This window comes from Ammospiza caudacuta, chromosome 5 (genome assembly GCF_027887145.1).
Source record: "Ammospiza caudacuta isolate bAmmCau1 chromosome 5, bAmmCau1.pri, whole genome shotgun sequence".
NCBI classification, from domain to species: domain Eukaryota; kingdom Metazoa; phylum Chordata; class Aves; order Passeriformes; family Passerellidae; genus Ammospiza; species Ammospiza caudacuta.
This window is the reverse complement of record NC_080597.1, coordinates 13,838,268-13,858,687: the sequence shown is the minus strand read 5'-3', so window position 1 is coordinate 13,858,687 and position 20,420 is coordinate 13,838,268. Positions and strand designations below refer to the sequence as shown.

The 20,420-nt window shown below is 41.5% G+C and overlaps 2 protein-coding genes across 3 annotated transcripts in view; one reads left to right on the top strand and one right to left on the bottom strand.

The window, feature by feature from the left end:
• Positions 1 to 15: 15 nt before the first annotated feature.
• NDUFB2 (NADH:ubiquinone oxidoreductase subunit B2) lies at positions 16 to 1,137 on the top strand. Of its 2 annotated transcripts, none has more exons than XM_058805857.1 (4): positions 16 to 127; positions 215 to 359; positions 437 to 521; positions 1,055 to 1,137. In XM_058805857.1, exons 1-3 carry the CDS (start codon positions 54 to 56, stop codon positions 509 to 511), a joined length of 294 nt encoding a protein of 97 aa, XP_058661840.1. In that variant the 5' UTR covers positions 16 to 53; the 3' UTR covers positions 512 to 521; positions 1,055 to 1,137. The 2 variants fall into 2 exon arrangements, with proteins under 2 accessions (XP_058661840.1, XP_058661839.1); XM_058805856.1 differs by having other exon boundaries at positions 935 to 1,137.
• Positions 1,138 to 10,170: 9,033 nt separating this feature from the next.
• Positions 10,171 to 20,420, bottom strand: part of BRAF (B-Raf proto-oncogene, serine/threonine kinase) — a 77,111-nt gene continuing 66,861 nt past the window's right edge. Inside the window, exons 16-19 of the mRNA XM_058806136.1 lie at positions 19,758 to 19,889; positions 17,045 to 17,179; positions 16,045 to 16,198; positions 10,171 to 10,447 (exon numbers count right to left, since the gene is read on the bottom strand). Of these exons, the coding sequence (XP_058662119.1) occupies positions 10,425 to 10,447; positions 16,045 to 16,198; positions 17,045 to 17,179; positions 19,758 to 19,889 (444 nt within the window). The 3' untranslated portion in view covers positions 10,171 to 10,424. The remainder of the gene's footprint in view (positions 10,448 to 16,044; positions 16,199 to 17,044; positions 17,180 to 19,757; positions 19,890 to 20,420) is intronic.

The window sequence follows — 20,420 nt, the reverse complement described above, 5'->3', positions numbered from 1 at the left end:
GCGCCAATCGGCGGGGCCGTTGCTGGGCGGTGCGGGTGACATTGGGCACGGCCATGGTGGTGGCGGCGCTGGGCCGAGCGGCGGGGCGGCTGCTGCGGACCGGGGCCGCCGTGCCCGGGCGGCGGCGGTGAGCGGGGCGCGCCGGGCAGCGGGGCAGGCGGGCGGGCCGGGGCCGGCGGGGCCCGGAGTGAGGCGGGGCCGTGCTGTGTTGCAGCGCGGGCGGCGGGGTGCACATCCCGCCGCGGTACCGGCAGTTCCCGGAGCTGACGCGGGCGCAGGTGATCCGAGGCGAGGCGCTCACCGGCTTCATGTGGTTCTGGATCCTCTGGCAGTTCTGGCACAACTCGGACATGGTGCTGGTGAGGCCGGCGCGGCGGCCGGGGGCGGGGGGCGCGGGCCGGGCAGGTAGGACGCCTCTGACGGGCCTCTCTCGCAGGGACACTTCCCGTATCCCGACGCTTCGGCCTGGACGGACGAGGAGCTCGGCATCCCCCCGGACGATGAGGAATAGCAGCACACCGGTACGGCTCCGGTCCCCTCTCCCCGCTCCGCCCCGGGCACCGTGCCCGGCTGGTCCCGCTGCAGGGAGCCTGCTCCCAGCACTGCCCAGGGCAAACCCGCCCAGCCTCGGCGCTACGGGAGGCCGTGTCCGCACTGCTCATGGCCTTCACACGCGTGTCTCGGCTCTCTGAGACCAGGGAGCCCGGTTTTGGCAAAATAAGGCTGCACTGTAACAACCGAGTTTGTTAGGAGGTGTAGCTTACCTGGTTCGGGTTCTAAATTATTTTATTCATGCTGTTGTGTAGACTCAGCATTAGCTAACTTCAAAGACATGCTCTGTTTCTAGAGACATCTGTCCAGATGTCCCCTTAAATGTTTTAGGCTTTTGCTTGTTTCCGGTTCTTTTTTTAAGCTTTTGTGTCACACATTACAGCTCTAAACCAAAAGCTCCAACTACTGCTGAAGGGAGCATCGAGGAGGTCCTTCTTCTGCTCTGCGTGGTGGGAAAATGATGAGCAAAACAGTTCTCAGGTTTTTCTTCTGTTATTTTCAGGTTCCTGGAACTAACTGAGGCCCCTGGAACCAAATCTTTGGCTCCTGGGTCCTTATGTGAATAAAACTGTAAACAAAGTCTAAGCTGAACTGTATTTTTTTTCCTGTTTTAAGTAGAATTCTTGGAAAATGACCATGACAGCTTTGAAGTTGTAGTACTTGGATACACAAGAGCTTCTGTAATGCCTGCTTGATAGAGAATGTGCTTGCCCCAAGAAATAAGGTCCATGAGTGCATGGCAGGCAACAGTCTTATCAGTAAAGGCTCTGCTGAATAACCAGTGAAGAGGTGAGGGGAAATTGCCATAGAAGCAGGAGAATTTACCCAGAAGAGAACCCAGACCAGATGGTGCCAGCCTTTTCCCAGGATGAAGGAAAACTCCCCTTGGGAATGTAAAAGTTCAGAATATTAAAGGTAAAAATGCCTTAGGGCTCAGCACAGCAGTCAAGGAGGCAGTGATCCAGTTTAAGATGAAGGGAGGGAGGGAGGGTTACACTGCAGGAATCCCTTGGTTTTATTTTTTATTCTTCTCCCCTTCCAGAGTTATATCCTAAACTTTTTCACTCCCCTTAACCACCTGAGTTGCACCCCTCCAACTTTGTGGAGAGGAGTCATGCATGACACAATAAACAATCTCCTTCAGACTTTTCCATGCAGTCAATCTTTATTATAGCAGTATTCTCATATTCACATCAAGTACATAGAACTTTTTGCCTTTCATATAATACAGAGTTCTTTAAATAACTTTACACTGAAATAGTTTTCTTCAATCTGAATTCAGCTATCAAATTTTAATATGTTTTAAGTCTCCATGCTCTCTAACCAAACTGGACAATATTTCCCATTGTACAAATTTACATGAGAAAAACTCCAAAGTACAAATGAAGGGACAACAAAAGTAAAGGGAGAAGGAACAAACAAGAAAAATAAGTTGTATTGGCAATTACAGGGGAAACTTGAGAAGGAACAAAGGGGAGTTGCCATGACCTACCTAACAGGAAACCAAAAATAAACATTTTGTTATGAATTAAAAAATAAATACAAGTTTTGAAACAATTACTCCATTGTAGATTTTAAAAAGCAGCTATGGAAATCTACTAACACAATGGGTTGTTTTTTTTTTTTTTTTAAGTAACCAGACTGGACCTTCTACTTTGCAGTCATAAGCCCCTTGCAAACCTCTGGTGGTCAAAAGAAAAAAAGAATATAGCTGAAAGGAATGTGTTAGCAGAGAGTTTAAAGTGGTGGGACATACATTTCATTGCACTAAGGAACAAACAAACAAAAGAAATTAAATCTGTATATAAATTTCCCTTTCCTCTCCTTACTATGTACTTTGCCTCTCATAAACAAGCCTCTGTATTATGAGGTAATGCCATTGTCTCAACTATATATAAAAATAATAAAGTTTAAAGGATATAGATCTGGGTATCTATACACTTTAAACGAGCCAGTCCTCTCTTACTCCCCCAGAGGGTCCAACCAGCGAGTGCTACCCCTTCCATCACTGCTCAATGCCTGGGGCTCCCCTGGGCAGCCCGGGAGACCTGTGCCCCTTTCCTAATCTAGGAAAAGCAGCCTGTGCTCAAGTAAGAAACAGAGACAGTGCAAGTAATGCACAACAGCTTGCACACAGCTACACCTGCTCCTGCTGAACAAGGCAGAGTCACACGAGGCAGCAGTGGCCAGCCTGCATGTGTGTGTGTGTTGGGGCAGGGAGAGGGGATCCCATCAGGCAGCTGATGGCTGATCCTTTTGCAATTGCTGCAGAGCAAAGTCACTGCCCAGCCCAGCAGAGCCTGCATTACACCCACCTGGAGAAGGGAGGGCCAGGAGGAGCTCTGCCCTTGGAGTCAGGATGAGCACAGAGCAGATGGGCTGGCTCCTGCATCCCAGGTAGGGACAGACCCTGCTCTAGAGCACGGGGCAGCACTGAGCCCAAGAGCATTTCAAGAGTGGAACAGAAGTAGGGGGCAGGACTTGCCCGTTTGGGACTTTGCCCCAAACAGCAATTTAATTTGGGTTGCCAACACATGCAAGTTGGCCACTGTCATGTTTCTGTCAGTTGACAAGTGTGGAGAGGGGGAGGAAGGGGAAGCAGGTAGGACACAAGGCTCATGAAAGAATGATGTGCTTTTTTTTTTTTTGGTTGACTTTTTTTGTGGTTTTTCTTTTTCTAAAGGTTCACAGCTTTGAATAAAAAAGCACATTTATTGCACTTACACTTTATTTTAGACAGAGTTAATTTAAATTATGCCCTCACAACCCCCCACCATCCCCAAATAACCCAACACCCAAGTTTGGTCCATTTTTCCCCCTAGATCCAACATCCATGCCCAGGTGATGGGCTTCATTTCTTCTCCTAAAATTCCACTGAACTCTCAAACACACAGATGGATTTTCTCTTCAACAAAGGTGAATATACAAATGCAACACAGAATGACACTTATCAAAACAAAACCTGACCATCTTCCAAACCCAAATAAACAACAAAAAAGTTTTTTTGTGGTTTACTTGCTCAAAAGTAAATATCACACTAGGCTTATTCTAAAGCACAGCTGCTGCAAACATGACAAACTAGACAAAATGACTGGACAGGCCACTATTGGCTCTTGAGGAGGCTGGGTGAGCTGAACACACTGCTGCTGGATGCTATGAAGCAAATACTAGGTAGTTTAGAAGTTCCTACACAAAAAAACAAAACAAAAGAAAAGCCCAAAAAACACAACCCCCCCACCAAACCTAAAAATCACCTCCACCCCCCAAAACAACAACAAAAAAAAGAATAGAGACAAAATAACCATCACATGTACTTTTAGTGCAGAATTTGGGGTAGGTAGAAGGATTCCAGATAATTCCTGGAACATAAGTAGAACATTTTTACTGTTTGTTTTTTAAAAGGAAAAAAACCAAATTAAAATTGGTCTGATAACTCATATGAACTGTGCATGTAGACATAACTTTGTAAGTTACAGTTATGCCAAAAGTCCTGCCCCAAGGAAGAAAAGGAAAAGATCTGAAAAAGCATTAATATCCAAACCCATTATTCTGTCCTTCATGGACAAGTAGGTTAAATATGACACTGATAGGTAGGTACTGCCAGAAGTCTACGTAACCAGTTTGAAATTTGAACAAATCAAATTCACACCCACTGGTTGTCCCTCAGCTGACAAGACACCTACCATCTCCCACAGTTCATGTGCAATAATGGGATGTGATCACTGAACAGCAAGAGGCCCAGGGAAGCAGTGAGGAAAGCTGCTGACATTCCAGAAACAAAACTTACTGCATTTTCTGGGACAAGGAACTAACTGTATGGTGTGATACATGTGAACCTTGATTACATGAATGCTAGCCACCAGTTTCTCCTCATCTAGCTCTCATTCTCCATCTACCATCTCATTCCAAGATACTGTAAGAGCGTAGCTTTGGGCCTCTTTGGAGCTTTCTTTAACAAGATCTCTGTGTCTTTGAAAGGGAAGGAGGGCTGACTTATTTTTAAGTTAAAAGAACCTCATTACCTGTTGATAGAGCAGATTTCAAGCAGCAGGTTTACTGTAACTAAATTCAGTATCCTTCAATTCTTAGCTTTGAAAGGCTAACAGGTATTTTGGGTAATGCTCTCTGCCCTCCCTGCTCCTTTACAGGAGTTGACCAACTCCAAACTACCTACCTACAGGGGTAGCTATATACAAAACTACTGCAGCAGATGTAAACCAAAGACACTGCTCTAGTTACAAAGCACCTGGTTTACATTCTGTTGTACTTTTTAAGGTTGCAAAGGCACATGATCATTTGGCAAACTACAAAAACTCTTCTGGGGATCCCTATGTAAACCATCGAACAGAGGATCTTGGTAGCTCTCTTTCCCCAAAAAAGAGAGAAGTTAGTTTGCATCTGAATTCCCTCTTGGTGTAGTCTGTATTCTGCAGCTTTTAAAGCTTCCTCCTTCCACAGGTTCATAGTTACTGCTGTCATGGTGCTGACTTAATAGCTTCTGTGTCAGCATCCTTGAAACTTAAACGCAAACTTTTTAATTTTAACAATCTGGCTCTGCTCTTCTGATAATTGATTAGATAAGAATGACAGCATCATAGAATATGCTGAGTTCGAAGGGACCCACAAGGGTCATCAAAGTCCAACTCCGGCCCTGCACGTGACACCCCAAGAATCACCCCATGTGCCTGAGAGCATTGTCCAGATGCTTCTTGAACTCTGTCAGGCTTGGTGCTGTGCCCACTGCCCTGGGCAGCCTGTTCCAGTGTCTGACCACTCCCTGGATGAAGAACCTTTTCCTGATATCCACCTAAACATCCCCTGATGCAACTTCAGGCCATTCCCTTGGGTCCTGTCATTGGTCACCACAGAGCAGAGATCAGTGCCTGCCCCTCCTCTTCCCCCCACGAGGAAGTTGTAACTGCAATGAGTTTCCCCTCAGTCTCCTCCAGGCTGAGCACACCAAGATACTTCAGTTGCTCCTCATATGGCTTCCCCTCCACCATCCTCATGGCCCTCCTCTGGACACTCTCTAATAGTTCATTAATAATAGTCTAACAGTAATAGTCTTTCTTACACTGTGGCACCCAAAACTGCCCCAGCACTGGAGGTGAGGCTGCCCCAGCCCAGAGCAGAGCAGGACAATCCCTCCCTTGCCTGGCTGGCCATGCTGTCCCTGTGCCCCCAGAACAGGGCTGGCCCTCCTGGCTGCCAGGGCACTGCTGGCTTGTGTTCAGCTTGCCATGACCAGGACCCCCAGGTTCCTTTGTGCTCTGCAGCCTCTCATTCCCTGGTCTATACACACAACCAGGGCTGTTCACCCCAGGTGCAGAATCCAGTACTTGTCCTGGCTAAACTTCATATGATGGGTATGAAGTTGGGATGAAGTAATGAAGCAGTGAAGACAGGTCTTCCAAATGCATGCCAAAACAAACACCAAGTGCAAATGCACAGTAACAAGCCTGCAGTAAACAAAGTTTGGTTCATAAACTTCTATGTAAAATGCATCAGAGAAAACCAGAACACTCAGCATTTTCAGAGTGATGCTCTAAGTGTCCACTCATGCAACTGCTTTTTAACTTGACTGTACCTAGAGGCTTTACCTGTCCCACTGTGCTACTGGTGATACATTTTATGAACAGAGGACACGTCTACAGTACTATGAAGAGTTTGTGCTACAAATGCTGCACTCACAGTCAAGAAGGGAATGAATTCTAGAGGCTGCAGAAGTGTGAAATGTCTACATGCTTCTTCGCTAAACTTAGTCTCTGCAGATATCAAAACTTCAATCCATACTTGTTTGTGAGGTGTCTGGGGATCTGGCTTCCCTCAACCTTCTGTAAAATGCTGGATGGATATACACCACCAGGCAAACAGAAGAAAAACTATTTGTGTTGATCTTCAGGGTACTTTTCCCCCAGTTTGGGTATTTACGGAAAGACAATTTTTATCAACAATCAGAATTTCACTCATTTTATATCACAAAGGCCAAATTCTGCCTCTAAGGAGCACATACTATTCCAAGTGATGCTAAGACACCATGGTAAAACGACAGATTTTGTTCTCAAACATTCTGCATCATCATCAGCTGCTGGAGCAGTCAAGTACAAGAAAAGATGATTTTGGGTAAGCATAAAAAGCAGAAGTGGATTTATGTAATAACCTGCATAAGTTTAGAAAAAACAAAAGAAGAAATGACTGGGCTAATTGTATCTGGGGCTATGTAGGGCTTAAATGACACATCAATTAATTTCAAAGTAACCTGGCCTCTATATCCCTGCCATTTGGTTTGAGCTCCACCACAATGTTGCAGTTCTGGCAAATATGCCAGGGGAAACAATCACATTCTGAGCAGGAAAGTGTAAGAGGTAACAACAGGCCTCTGTCACCTGTATGGAAAAGGAAAGGCAGAGGGGAAGGTCTGTGCCTGCTTGATAAAGACACAAATAGCTGGGACTGGATACTGGTACTTTTGCAAATGATTATGAAATACAAAATACTACAGAGCTGAAGAAGCAGAATGAGTCTCTGGGTGTTTGTCCCAACATGTGCACATGAAGGATGTACTCACATTTCCATACTATGGTATGTGCCTGTGGTTGGGACACCACGAAGGAGCTTAAGGAATTTAGAGCAACAGGCATGAATGTGTTGGTCATTTCAGCTAACTTCCTTCATCCCACTGCTACAGAGAGCACTCATTTCTCATCTCTTCTTGATTCCCCAATCACTAAGTATCTAAAGGGCATCTTTAAGACTGGTCCTGATGGCATGCAAGACATTCAGAAAAACTCCTTAAGGAAAAGATAAAACCAAAAATAATCCCAATTATTTACAAACTACATTTCTTTCAAAGTTTTGTATGAGCATTACCTGGGAACTCTTACAGACAAACACACATTACTACAGCTATCTGGAGAGAAACAAATGAGAAAACCAGTAGAAATGCATCCTGAAAGGACTTCTCTAAACAGCAGCCAAACAACTTGCACATTCCTCAGGGAAAAAAATAAAACAAAACGAGAAACAAAAAAAGAAAAACAAAACTACAAACAAACAAACCCCAATAAAAAACCCCCAGAGATCATGTGTTACTTATAAAGTGCTTTGCATGGACAAGGATAGCAATTTTCCTTGTGCTTTTCCTATGGGCTCAAGAAGCATACTGTAGACTAATGGGTAATGAATCTTTACCAAAGTAAGTTCATTTTAAGCAAAGATAGAATGAAGTTCCTAACAGAATTTTCTGCCAGCATGACTTTGTGGAAGGAAACAAGAGCTTTTAACATAATCTGTGAAACAAATAAGTGTTGAACCACCTGTCCATACTTGCTCTGTTAACAGCTTCTTTTGAGACAACCTTGACCTCAGTATCCCTGGCACGTACAAATGGGGTCACAGACCATAAAGGGGCTGGAGCCAAGCACGGGGTGAAAGGAGAAGCAGGGACTCCTTTCCCCCTGGGAGCCTGTATCTGGTAAATGCTCTCAACCTGCCTTGCTGCCACCAGTGCCCCAGGCTCCCTCCAGCTCTCAGGTACTGGCCTCAGATGGTCACCAGGGAGCACTCCAACTGCACCATCTGCTACCACTGCTCTGCATCAGCTTCTCCACACTGGAAAGTGGCTATTGCTACTTTTTAAATTCCTGCCAACCTCATTAAGGTAAAAACCTTACAGCATCTGAAGACCCACAGAAGACAAGAAAAAAATTTGTGCTTTTTTTTTCCTTCGTTTTTAAAATGCGTCCCATACACAAAATCAATTCTGTTCATGTACCAACATGAATCACTTCATTCTTATAGTGACTATTAAGTCATTCACTATTGCTATCTTGCTAATGTTTGTGGAATTAATATGAATACACAGTATTTCAGTTTTAATTCCCACTTCAGATCAGTCTGGTCCCTACAGCCCCAGTAAATATTTACTGACAAACATAACAGACTACCAGCAACACCGCAACATTCCAGGGTATTAAAAACACCTTCTACTTCTGATGTGCTTTTCTCCCTTCATCTGGGAGCAACCTCCTGCAGACAGGAACAGTCCCCTTCCCCTAGGGAGGGAAGGACAGCACCTTCACTTGGTACATCCATGTTTAGCATGGACACCACATTCACACAAATTTAACTCCTTCATTTATTTGTCGTGATTTTGTTAAACACTCCCCACCTCCTCCCAGCAAGAACCTCTCTACTAGAGGGGGGTCAGTTCTCCTGCCTCGCCTGGAGTGGTACAGGGCTGATATGAATCAATTTCTGGAAACTTCTGTCTGAGCTTGAGTTTCTTTCCAATGTGGTCTGCCTTGCCTCTGTACAAATAATTTACAGGTAATACCACATACCAGAGAACTCTGCAAGCAGATCACATCATGAGATATTCTACTAGAGGTAAATGATGTGCAGAACTCTATGAGTTGTTGTTTTCCCTGACTGGATAACTTTTCAAAAAGCTACTAACCATTTGAAAACCAGGACTGGAGGACAGGAAAACAAAGCACTCTAATGGAGACACCGCCACCTTTGTCCTAGTTTGCAAAGTGTAGAGAGGGGAAAGACAAGCAGAAGGGAAGAGCTGACAGGGAGGAAAGCAATGAGAGCAGGAGCAGTCAGAGTGGATCCAGCAAGTACCGTTTTGTTTTGATCTAACAACTTGCCATTAGGACAAGATGCTCCACATTTACACACACACTTATCAGAGAACGTGTAGTTAACAGGATAAAAATCCTTTAAAAAAAGCTCTTGAAAGTACCAAAACATAATTTTTGGAATGTCTAATTCTAGGGGGGATTGTATTTGAATTCAATTCAACCTGAGAACTTTTTTCCTCATTTATGAAAACATTACATATTGGTAAGGTACCTGGCATTAACCTGCACCCTCGTTTAAAATAAAACTTTTAAAGTAGGTACATACACCATTCACAGTCTGTATCAGGATTTTTACAGACTTTAGATGCTGCAGTAGCATCTTTGATAAATACATTGTATCATATGATACAAAAAAAAAAAATAAAAGAGAGGACAATCTCGCTACATTTTTTTTTAAACTTCAGTTTGTTGCTGGACCAACAAAAGAAGGATTGACCTAATCCTTCAAAGAGATGTTGTATATGCACACACCAAGAAAATACTGGAAAAGGAAAAAGGTTGAGGATGGTGGTTGTTGTTTGCTCTTTTTAAGAACCGGTAAAGTAAATCTGAAAAAAGGTATGGCAGCATCCCCTTTTCCTTCAGATGAACCTCTCTGCCTTCAGAATAACATCTCCAGCTCCCACTGCTCCACACTTTACAATTTAAAGGAATAAACCCCAGCGATATAGACGGACTGAGGTGTTTGACACTGTAACACAGCGAAAAGGGGATACTGCGTTGTCCATAAATCAGTAAGTACACCAGGAAAAAAAAAAGTATCAGAAAGGAAAATGACTGGCTGAAATGAGCGCTCATCAGCCGGTGAGGCTCTGATGGTGACGCTGTTAGAGGGAGCAAGGCGGCCGGCAGACCCTCCAAAGCAAGGCTCCCAGCTCAGCAGCAGCAGCAGCTCCGTCCCCGCCCCGAGCACCACAGGCACACCACGAGCGCCCTCTCCTCTCCGGGAGCCACGCCAACGGCACAGGCAGCCACCGCAGGTCTCCGAACGCACGGGCGGTTTGTGTCCAAGGAGAAACACTGGCAGCAGAGGACTCTGGTTCCCAAAAACGTACTTTTTCCCATTGTGTTGGACTGGTGGTTCCATTCTGCTCCACTTTTAAGCTTATGGATATCTTTTCTAAGTTACTTTAGGTTTAGCGGAGCAGAATGGAGTTTTGATGTTAAGAAACTGTAGGAACACAAGACTTAAATAACAGAGTGGGTGCTGCCATGGTGCTGTGGCTACTTGAACGCTGCAAATTCTCCTGTAGAGGGAGGACAAGAGCTTGGTTTAAAAAGGTGATTTCAGTTACGAGACTAGTTGAACATCAGGCTGAATATAAAAGATGTTAAAAAATGCAAACTGTTAAAATTAAAGCATGAGAGAATACACAGTGAGAGAACATTGAATACAGACCCAGCATATTTAACCAACAAAGGATTTCTTAAAAGCAAGCTGTACCCATTCTTCCCAAGAAGGTAAAAGTTCAAGCGAAGTCTAATTCATCATGCATTTGAAAATTAAATGTGTCAGAGCTTAATGTTACTTTAAATTCCTTATTGCACATGTCCTCTTGAGAAGCACCAGTTTCAATAAATGCATCCAACTGCAAACCGATTCTGTTCTGTTGTAAAACTAATTTAATAACAAAAAACTTTATGAGACATCCATTACCCTTTAAAGACTATATACAGTAAAGTGCCTGAAGAGAAAACCAGTGTTACAGAGTGCTAGGATTTGGTTTAGAGAGCAACACAGCAACCCACTGACAAATATAAGAATGGAGAGATTGTCTATTCAATCCCAACCAGAAATTAGGCCTCACTAACAGGGAGCATAACAAATAAAGCAACTCCATGCTTCCTTCAGAATTACTGAACAAAGAATAATTATAATGCAGTGCTTTCACATGTGATGATGTCCTGAAATCCTACATAATTTTAGTGTCACTGTGCTGTGAGACACACTCATAGTCCCACTTCTGAGGGAATGCAACTATGACACAGAGTAAAATTGCTGCCTGAAGTCTTTCAGGAGTTTGACAGAAGATTGAATAGAAGCTGAGTCTAAGATATTAATCCTCTTAGTCCTATACTTTAGCAAAAAAAAAAAAAAGTCCCTGCCACCCACAAAGAATTGTCTTCCACAGGATTTTTAGTGAGGGGTGTCTAACTAAGCATAATCAAAAGGACTCAGGAGAAAGAGAAAAGAAACATACATATAACTTCCCCCTGTTGAATTTCATATGCATTTTGGGTTAGTTTATGCCACTTTCTTGCCAGCACTTCTCAGAGCTTCCCTAATACTGAAGGAGTGATAAGCAGGCACAAGAGAGCCTTTGTTCTGTTCAACAGAAGGGTTTTGAATGCCATTACATTCAAACAACTGCTTCCTATCTGCTGTCCTTCCATCTTTTCAAGAGTGATTGTATTGTTGGCTTTGTTTTTTCTAGAGATTCTTATTCTGAATACTGGAAACAAAACAGAAACATCCCTGCAAACAAAATTTTAGGCTTAGAGTGTTAATTCTGTGGAATGTCTTGCTCTACAAAGAGCAGAACCAAGAAGAGCAGTCAGCTGTCTGCACTAGGAGGAGGAAGAAAAGGCATCTAAAAGGTCTGTGAGGAACAGCTCACCCAGCTCTAAGGGAACTTGAAGGGGCTCTGTGCCTTGTAGGGAATGACAAGGGAGTACACTTGAAGTCCAAAGTACTGGTGGCACAGGGAGTTGTGACAGGCCTCAAGCTCTAATTGTCTTTATGGACTGTGGTGGTGGGCTTAAGGTAAAACAACAATAGAATAAAAGCTTCATGATGGATTTAATTGCCTAATTTACTAGTTCTACCACCAGATGAAACTCTTGCTCCAAATACTCGAAATACTGGATAATTTTTTCTTGCTTTTTTTTGCTACATTTCAATGACTTCTCAACTCTCTTCACAGTATCTTCTAGAAACACCAAGTTTTGTACATGTTTTCTTTTAAGAGAAGGACAAAAAAAATAACCAAATATTGCCTGTGAGGTCAATTTTTAAGTGACATTTATGCTTAGCTACACTTACAAAACATGCTCTATTTAATTTACTTTTCAGTCTGCCTTTTTAAATTGGTGATTAAAGATATAAATGTATAAAGAAGAGATTGCTCCCTCATTACTCATCTTGTCCTTCTGCCAACTTCTGCTAATAATTCAGATTTTAATAGTCATATAGGGACTCTCAGAAAAAAAAAAAAAAAAGAACCTTTAGTTGGGAAAGATAATGGAAAAACAGGACCAGAAGTAAAGACTTCTTTGAAATAGAATGGTAACTGTAAAAAGGTAATTTTCAGACTTTGGTGCCATTTAAACAAAACCTTAGCAACCATATTTTCTTTGACAAGCTAATGCTAAATCTCCCCTTTCAAAATTGCAGCGTTAATCTAATCTCAAATCAATAGGAGACCAAAATAGGTAACATGGTCACCTAGTAAGGGGATTATGTTGGCTGAACATGTGTAAAATGAAGTTGCCAGTAACAGCTTTCCCTAGTTGAGATATGTACATGGCTATACCTATCCACACCAAGCTCTGAAACCACATGCTTAGCAACTTGCTACAAGAACAATCCCCAGATATTTATATTCATTGTGAGCCAGACATCTGAGGTGCTTTTTATCAAGCAGAACTGCAGATATTTGCTTTGACTGGTAGCAATTTCTTTCCAAAGGATGGATAGCATCTGAAAATACACACTTACAAACCCCTTTCAAGTCAGCTACTACAGTCTTTTCATGCTTGTCTCATGCAGAGCAAGTGGAAATTATTTTAAATGCACACTTTCAAAAAATCAGTAGTAAAAAGATGATCAAGATCTTTCATGTTGCCTCCAAACAATGAATTACAAGGTAGCAGAGTGAACCTGCTACCCCCAATTTCTGGAAAGATTTAAGGTGCAGCTACCATTCTGTACTCTCACAAATTTGTAAGCTACCTGAATTCATGGGCTTACTGAGGTATGCACATCATCTTAACTGTACTCCTTATCCTGGGGTAGATGCCATGTTTCTCAGAAGAATCCTAAGGAGAAGAATGGTTCCCTTCCAGGCTGTGCCAGCCTTACCTACTGAACTAGAGACTGACTGATATATCACAGGGAAACACCAGATTCCAACACCATGCCTGGTTTACATTCACAGACAGAAAAAAAGGAGGTAGCTTTCTGTTGGATCCTGAGCTGATCTTTTGTATGGATACTATCCATTGGGTAAGTAAAAATTTGGAACATGCTGATGGTACCAAGACAGATTTTGTTTCTGTACTGATATGTAGGGAAGTAAAATAAAAAAGGAACCTCACCTACTATAAATTACTCCTCCAGAAAAACCTAGGATCCTCCAGGCATGTTTGCTGACCCAGCAGGTGTCTGTTTCTAAACAACACAGCTGAGTTACACCTTTGAGAACCCTGACCCAAATCCACAAGTGTAGTTAGGCACCTCCCTCTCACAGATACTTCCAAATCTCATTGAAGCGGCAATTAGAACTTACAGAAATGAGACCTCTAAATGCCTCTCTGTCAGATAAAGTTAATGATCCACAAAACAGCCTCCTTTTAGGCTTCATAAAATGTTTAGTGAGAAGCTAAAATCCCATTATGGCCATGGAACCCAAAGTGCTCAGTAAGAACAGGTGACACAGGAGGAATGCACTGACCATACAGCAGGAAATGGGGGCAAATGTGTCTAAGGATGGCAGCACTTCCCCCCATAATTGTGGCTCTGACAGCACAGATGAACAATCCTAACAACAAGAAGGACAACACTGCTCCAAGGAATGACTGGTTTGAACTGATGTGGCAGACCTGAACAAGAACAAGCCTGGGCAGGGCAGTGGGGATGGTTCTGCACTCCCTGTAAATCCCTGTGTGGGTAAGACTTTATGTGTGGGATGCCCTGTTTCTAAATTCTGCAGGAGACCCAGTAGCATCCCCTTGCTCTCTCCTAAATGCCACACCCCACAGCTCTGGAAACATTCCTCATCAGTGCTAGAACAGATAGATAAAATAGAGAATGAAAGAGGAAAACAACACTTCAGTCCTGTTTTCATTTTAAGGTAAGCCTGCCAAAATGAGGTGAAGCTATGAGGAAGATGGGAAACAGATTTTCTAAAACAATAACAACTTCTGTCCTCTGTAACTATTTCCATAAAGAGAAATTTCAACAGCTAAATTTTCTTGACTAAGAAAAGGAGAAAAGTTAGTTCCCAAACTATTCCAACAGCAGAAGCCAAAAAGACCATTATAATCCATCCAGAAAATGTAAAAATTGCCTATATCTCTTCAAGCTCTCTAAATCTGCTTCCCATTTTAAAAGGCTCAGTTGCCAGACAGCAGTAAACCAAAATATTTTGGAATTCCTGATCTATTTCAAAAATGTATTCCTAGAAACAAGCAAACTTCTCTCTGAGTACATAAATCAGAAGCCACCAGGAACACCCCTGGCCCTTGAAGTCCCAACAAGAGCAGCAACAGCTTGTTTCCAATGCAGAGTAATCTGTGAGAATTAACAGCTCAGCAGTTTAAACCAAGTAAAACCACACAACTCATCTCAAAGCATACAAGAACACTGTACATCTTTTTTTCATAGCTGACATGAAAGATTGATATAACCTAAACCACTACTCTGATGCACTTGTTCTAGAGAAATGCTCTAGAGGAAAATACAGTCTCCAAAGTGAGGAGGATTTTGGTAAGGTGTCTAACTTTCTCAGTTAGATATTTATTCCAACTGATTCACTTCTGCCTAGTCAAATAGCAGCTTTTCCATGGAACTGCAAAAATCAATTTGCCTCTGAAGAGAAGCATGTTCAGTGTATTCTTAACAATATTAAAGTAATTAACACTTTTCATCTTAACAAAATTTGTAGTATAACATTGATTTCCATGAACAAAACTGTTTTTTCAAATCTTCTTTTCCTATTATAGGTGTTAGCAGCATTTTTCCTCTTAAAGCACTTGGTCATACTTGAGATTTAAAATGTTTTTATAAATTTTGAAATCTGTACTAATTGAAGGATACAGGCACCATTACCAGTAATGCAGTAATGCCTTTCAGCTTGGCAAAAGCATATTCAGAATTTCTTCTGTGTTGCATTGTAACAGAACATTTGGAGATGATGTAAACTATATCAGATCAGAATATTTAGAGAAAAAGGTAACATAAAAAAACCCATTTACCACTCTTCTGTAGGAGAAATGTTCCCTAAACAGTACTAATTTAAACTTTCACTTTTAAGATAAGAGCTACATGTTATTCAGGGCTTTCTTTGGATTCTGTGTTGTATCTGCTCACTTCTGCTGACCACAACAAAGTTTTGACTGTGTTCAGCCTTGAAGATAAATTTATCTTTCCAAGTGTTTCCCACATAAATAGCCTAACTAAATGAAGAATCTAAAGCTTTTTGCTCAAATATAATGACCTTAAATGAAGTAAAAAAAAACCTGACAAAACCCCCAAAACAACAGACAACCACAGCTTGAGTAGATTCAAATCAAATACACTCCTGAGTAACTAATTCCAATCAATAAACTAGGCAAAAATGACACCTGATGACCTTAAGAAGATTTTTGCTTGTTTTGAAGTGTCTCTTATGTGACATTACAGCTCTTCTTGTGCCAGCTGTTCCCAGGGCACCAGTTACCAACACAGACCGTGCTGGGAACACTCAGTGCCCAGTGGTAGGAAGTGAGCCTTTGTTCCCTCAGTAACCCTTACAATCAGAGCTGGTAGAGCTGAGAACAAACACCTGGCACTCACAGGACACACCAGCACACAGACACACAAGCACATGCTTTCACATTTTGGCTCAGTGCACTGGAAACCCACCGTATCCCCCTGCCTGGATGGGTGTTTTTGGAGAAGCACAAGCATATAGACTAAAATCCTCTGTCTGGAAGCCAGCCCGGTTCAACGAGGGCTCAGATGCACTGCGGTGAATTTTTGGCAATGACCGGGCCAGAAGCTCAATGGAGGCAAGAATCTAAAACATAGAAAATACATGATCAAACTTGCTGTTCCAAAGCTGTGACTGTCTCTTAAATTCAAAGGCACAATATCAACTAACTATGGAAAAATATTTAAACACATATTTAAAAAAGGATTTTAAAAATATAGCTTACTGCATTGCACTCTTAATGTTTATATCCTAAGGAAGCTGAAAATGACAGTTGAGGAATTTCTCCCTTTTTAAAGGCACAGATTCCCTCTAAGCACAGTGAAAACACTTACTTTTTATTGGACTCCTTGTCTATGCACCAGTACCTGTACCTGCCATTGCTGCAAACCCAGCTCTGCCAGTTTTGCTTAACAACATTTCCCAAAAAGTCAGCAGGGGGAGCTCCTTATCTTTTGAAAACGATTTGGTTTACATTCAAAACAGGAAAAAAATAAATCAGATTTTTGCCCTCCTCCCCCTCAAGCTTTTTGAGCCCAAACCTTCCTCAGCAGGCACGATAAAAATCAAGCTCTGTGGCAAAACTGTTTCCCTTCATGAAGCTTGGGGGAGAGCAAGGAGGGCAGTGTAAACATTTCTGAGTACGTTTACCAAGTACTAATTTGTGTGTCTAACTGTAACTATTGCTTTCATTATCTCCCAGCTGAAACTTTCTCCAAGATGTAAATACTTTTCCAAAGACACAGGTCATTTTAATACCTGAATTTTGAAATGAAAATGAGCATTTCTAATTAAACAGACCTAACCAAGTACTGAACCAGGTCTCTTATGAAACCCTGCCATATTATTAATAAAAAAGATTTGGAACTGGCCAGTGAGTTTACAACTTTGAATTGTAAAGTCTGTTGAGAACTAAAGAGGAGCATTTCTCACCTGTGGAAAAAGGGGTCTCTCATCTCTTTTCTTTTTTAAGCATTCTGCCATTAGTCTCTTCATAGCTTTGGGACAGTTGCTCCGTACTTTGCTGAGGTCTGGAGATAGGTATCCTCGTCCCACCATGAAAATTATCTTTATTTAAGGGGAAAAAAGATGAAAGAGGAAGAAGCTGAATTAATAAAATAAACAGTCACAAAAGGTGAACAATTTGCTAGACTATTTTGGTTGCAGCAACAAGCTTTCTGCTCCCAGGAAACATTAGCTGATATTGAAATTGACTAATTTCTTAGAGTAATACTTGCTAACCTATTCAGTACAGAGAAAAAAATTAGATTTTTCCTCCTCCTCAGAGAGATTTCTGTGGAACATGAACACTAGTAAATGGTTACCATTTATAGCAATAACCATCTAAGGAATGGTTCTTCGGTGTCAAAAACTGACAAAAACAAGAACAAGCAACTCTGGCAGGAACAGAATGTCTAAAAATAAAAGTTCTGTAAAAAGAAATATTCTGTTTTCTAATACAAATCAACAACAACTTCACATTGAAAGGTATTTTAAGAAACGAATGTACTTTGGATATTAAAACTCTTTACTTTCTGAGAATTGATTCCATCACATACTTTTCCAACACATTAGCTTATTCTTGACATTTGACCACCTCCTCCATTCTCACAAAAAAAAAGAAAACACCTCAAAAGAAAAAGAGAAATTCTCTCTACTCTGTAGAAGAGAAGACAGGCTTGGTATTTTTACAGTAATTCTTTCAACATGGGAGGCTTATATTTTCCCTAAGGATAAAACTTCAGCATAAAACGAAGTAAACTGATAGGAAGCAGGAAAATAAAACAAATATGGCTAATCATCTCCTGCATGTATAAAAAACCAAACATCATCATGTCAAGCCAAGGTCATCTGCAACATGGTGTGGGTACTGCAGTAGCACTAACACTAAAAAGCACTTGCAAACCAGCTAATCAAAGATCTATTCATGCTGCAGCAGTAATCACTGCCTTTTCTGAGAACTCAGACAACCCAGCAGGTTTATCACACCTTCTCTCTAATGAAGTCTAACTATTTCATATCTTGACACTGGGAAAAAAAACCCCACAGCAGAAAAGCCTCCCATCTCAAGCATGCTATCCATGTTATTTATACTAACACAATCCTAGTCCTTTTTTAACTCTCCTTCAGTCACATCTGTGTTGGCATCACAGAACAGAAAACTCCCATATGGTTCCTTTAGAAATCCCCATGTGCTGAGCAGGATTTTGTAGTAGAGACTTGTGTACTGCATCCCTTACCTCTGCTGCAATCAGACTTCCCATTATCTAGCAGTTGGTATTTTCTAAATAATAGCACAAGTTGAAATGATTCAAAATTCATTACTCTTTATGTTTCAAATAGTTTAGACTAGAGAAAAGAGAGTATCACTACAAGAACAGTCTAGAAAAATCTGTTGAAGTGAGAGAAACACTCTGAGGTATAACAAGAATGACACTTTATTCACCAAGAATCTTGGTTGTGTCATAGTAGCTGATGTAAATGCACCAGAGTGAGGAATACTTGCAACTTTTCATGTAATAGACAAGGAGTGACAAAACTGAAGACATCAGATCACAGATGTTGGCTTCACTTGCATTTTAAAATTTGTTTCAGCACTTCATTCTAAGCACCCACATCACTGGGTTGGTCTTTGAGACCTCAAAAGGTAAAAAACAAGGCCAAATACTGTTTTTAGAAGGCTGGATCATCTGGCTGGGAATCCAGACATTAAAGGCAAAACCAAAATGATAAAAAAGAAAAAGAAAACTAAAAAGGAGTCACTCCAAATTTGATGAATTGGGATGAAGTGTTCTGGCAGAAAGGGAAGCAGCCTTATAAAATGGCATTCACAGATGAACGTTGCTATGGTTTCAGTTCTCAAGTACTGACAGTGAAAAAACAAGGGATGAGGACACAGAAGCAACAAATACATCACTGCTCAGACACAGAACAGTTTACATCAAAGATCTTGATGCACAAATGCTATTTTCAGGTTAGACAGAAATCATGAATCAGGTATTCCTTCCCAAACATGCCTGTCCCATGGAGATGTATTACAGCATGTGGAATCATTAACATTTATGGAATATTTGTTCACAATTAAGTAATCTCCTCATAGGATCCCCCGACTCTGGGAAGTTATATTGTCCAACAAGCAGGATTTGAGAAATGCAGATATCCTGCAGTTCAGTTAGATGGTGCATGCTCTCTCAAAGTTGAAATGAATATAAAACACTCAGTGAGATGACTGCTCTTCTGTTTTGTCAGTCCTGTAGCTGCACTATTTATTATTCACTGCAAGTGGAGGGGTGGGGGAATGAGAAGAATAATTGAATGCACATATGGGGGATCATTTTGCCTTTGCAGAACTATTCTAAACTAGATTACTATTAAGTAATCTGCTCTCTCCCTAATAAGTATCCTGGCAACCAGTCAGGAAACTGAAAATCTATATTTAAAATAAGAAGGACACAAAAAATGCCTCAAGAGAATTAAGTAAATTGTTGCTATGTGGACGAGGCAGATCTAGAAAATGCAGAAATGTCATCTCACAGCATGAGAATCAGAAACATGAAACACACAGAACATCAGAAAGTTGCCCACCCAAGTCTGAATCAATCTGTGATTCAGACCACCCTTGATTAAAGTCAGTGCCTCCCCTTACCTGGTCCCTGTTGTTGATGTTGGAGTATGGCAACTGTCCAGTCATCAATTCATAGAGAACAATCCCAAATGCATACACATCTGACTGAAAACTATAGGGGTTTTTATCTTGCATCCTAATAACTTCTGGTGCCTGTATCAGAAAAAGCAAGAATTAGTTTTTATTTCTGTCCATTGTGCTGCACCTCACCTACCTACCAGGAACAAAAGATGGACTTGGCCAGGGTACAGGTGCAAGGTCCACTCTTGCCTTCACATGTTACTGGGTCCTAATACAGAGTGGATGCTGACATGAATCTCAAAACTCATTCCTTCATTTCAGCTTGGTGATCCCTTTTATTTTTCTATGACAGAGAAAAATTACCTCGGCCAAGCTGAGAACGTATTTTGAAACTAGAATTCTAATGACACTGAAATTAATGCCAGCTAACAGAGCTTTAAGCTTTTCCAGGCAGAAAAAGAGGAAGTGGAGCTGCACAGGAGATTGCAATATGAATCAACTCCTCTTGAATCCTTAAAACTTAAGAGCATCTTACTTTTTCCTGAGCTAGTTCCTCTACTCTGTTGCAGGATGTTTTGCAAGGCTTTTCTCACCTTCTCCTCAACCCTAGATTAATGATACATAATTAATTAATTATAATAATTAACAATTCATTTTCCTTAG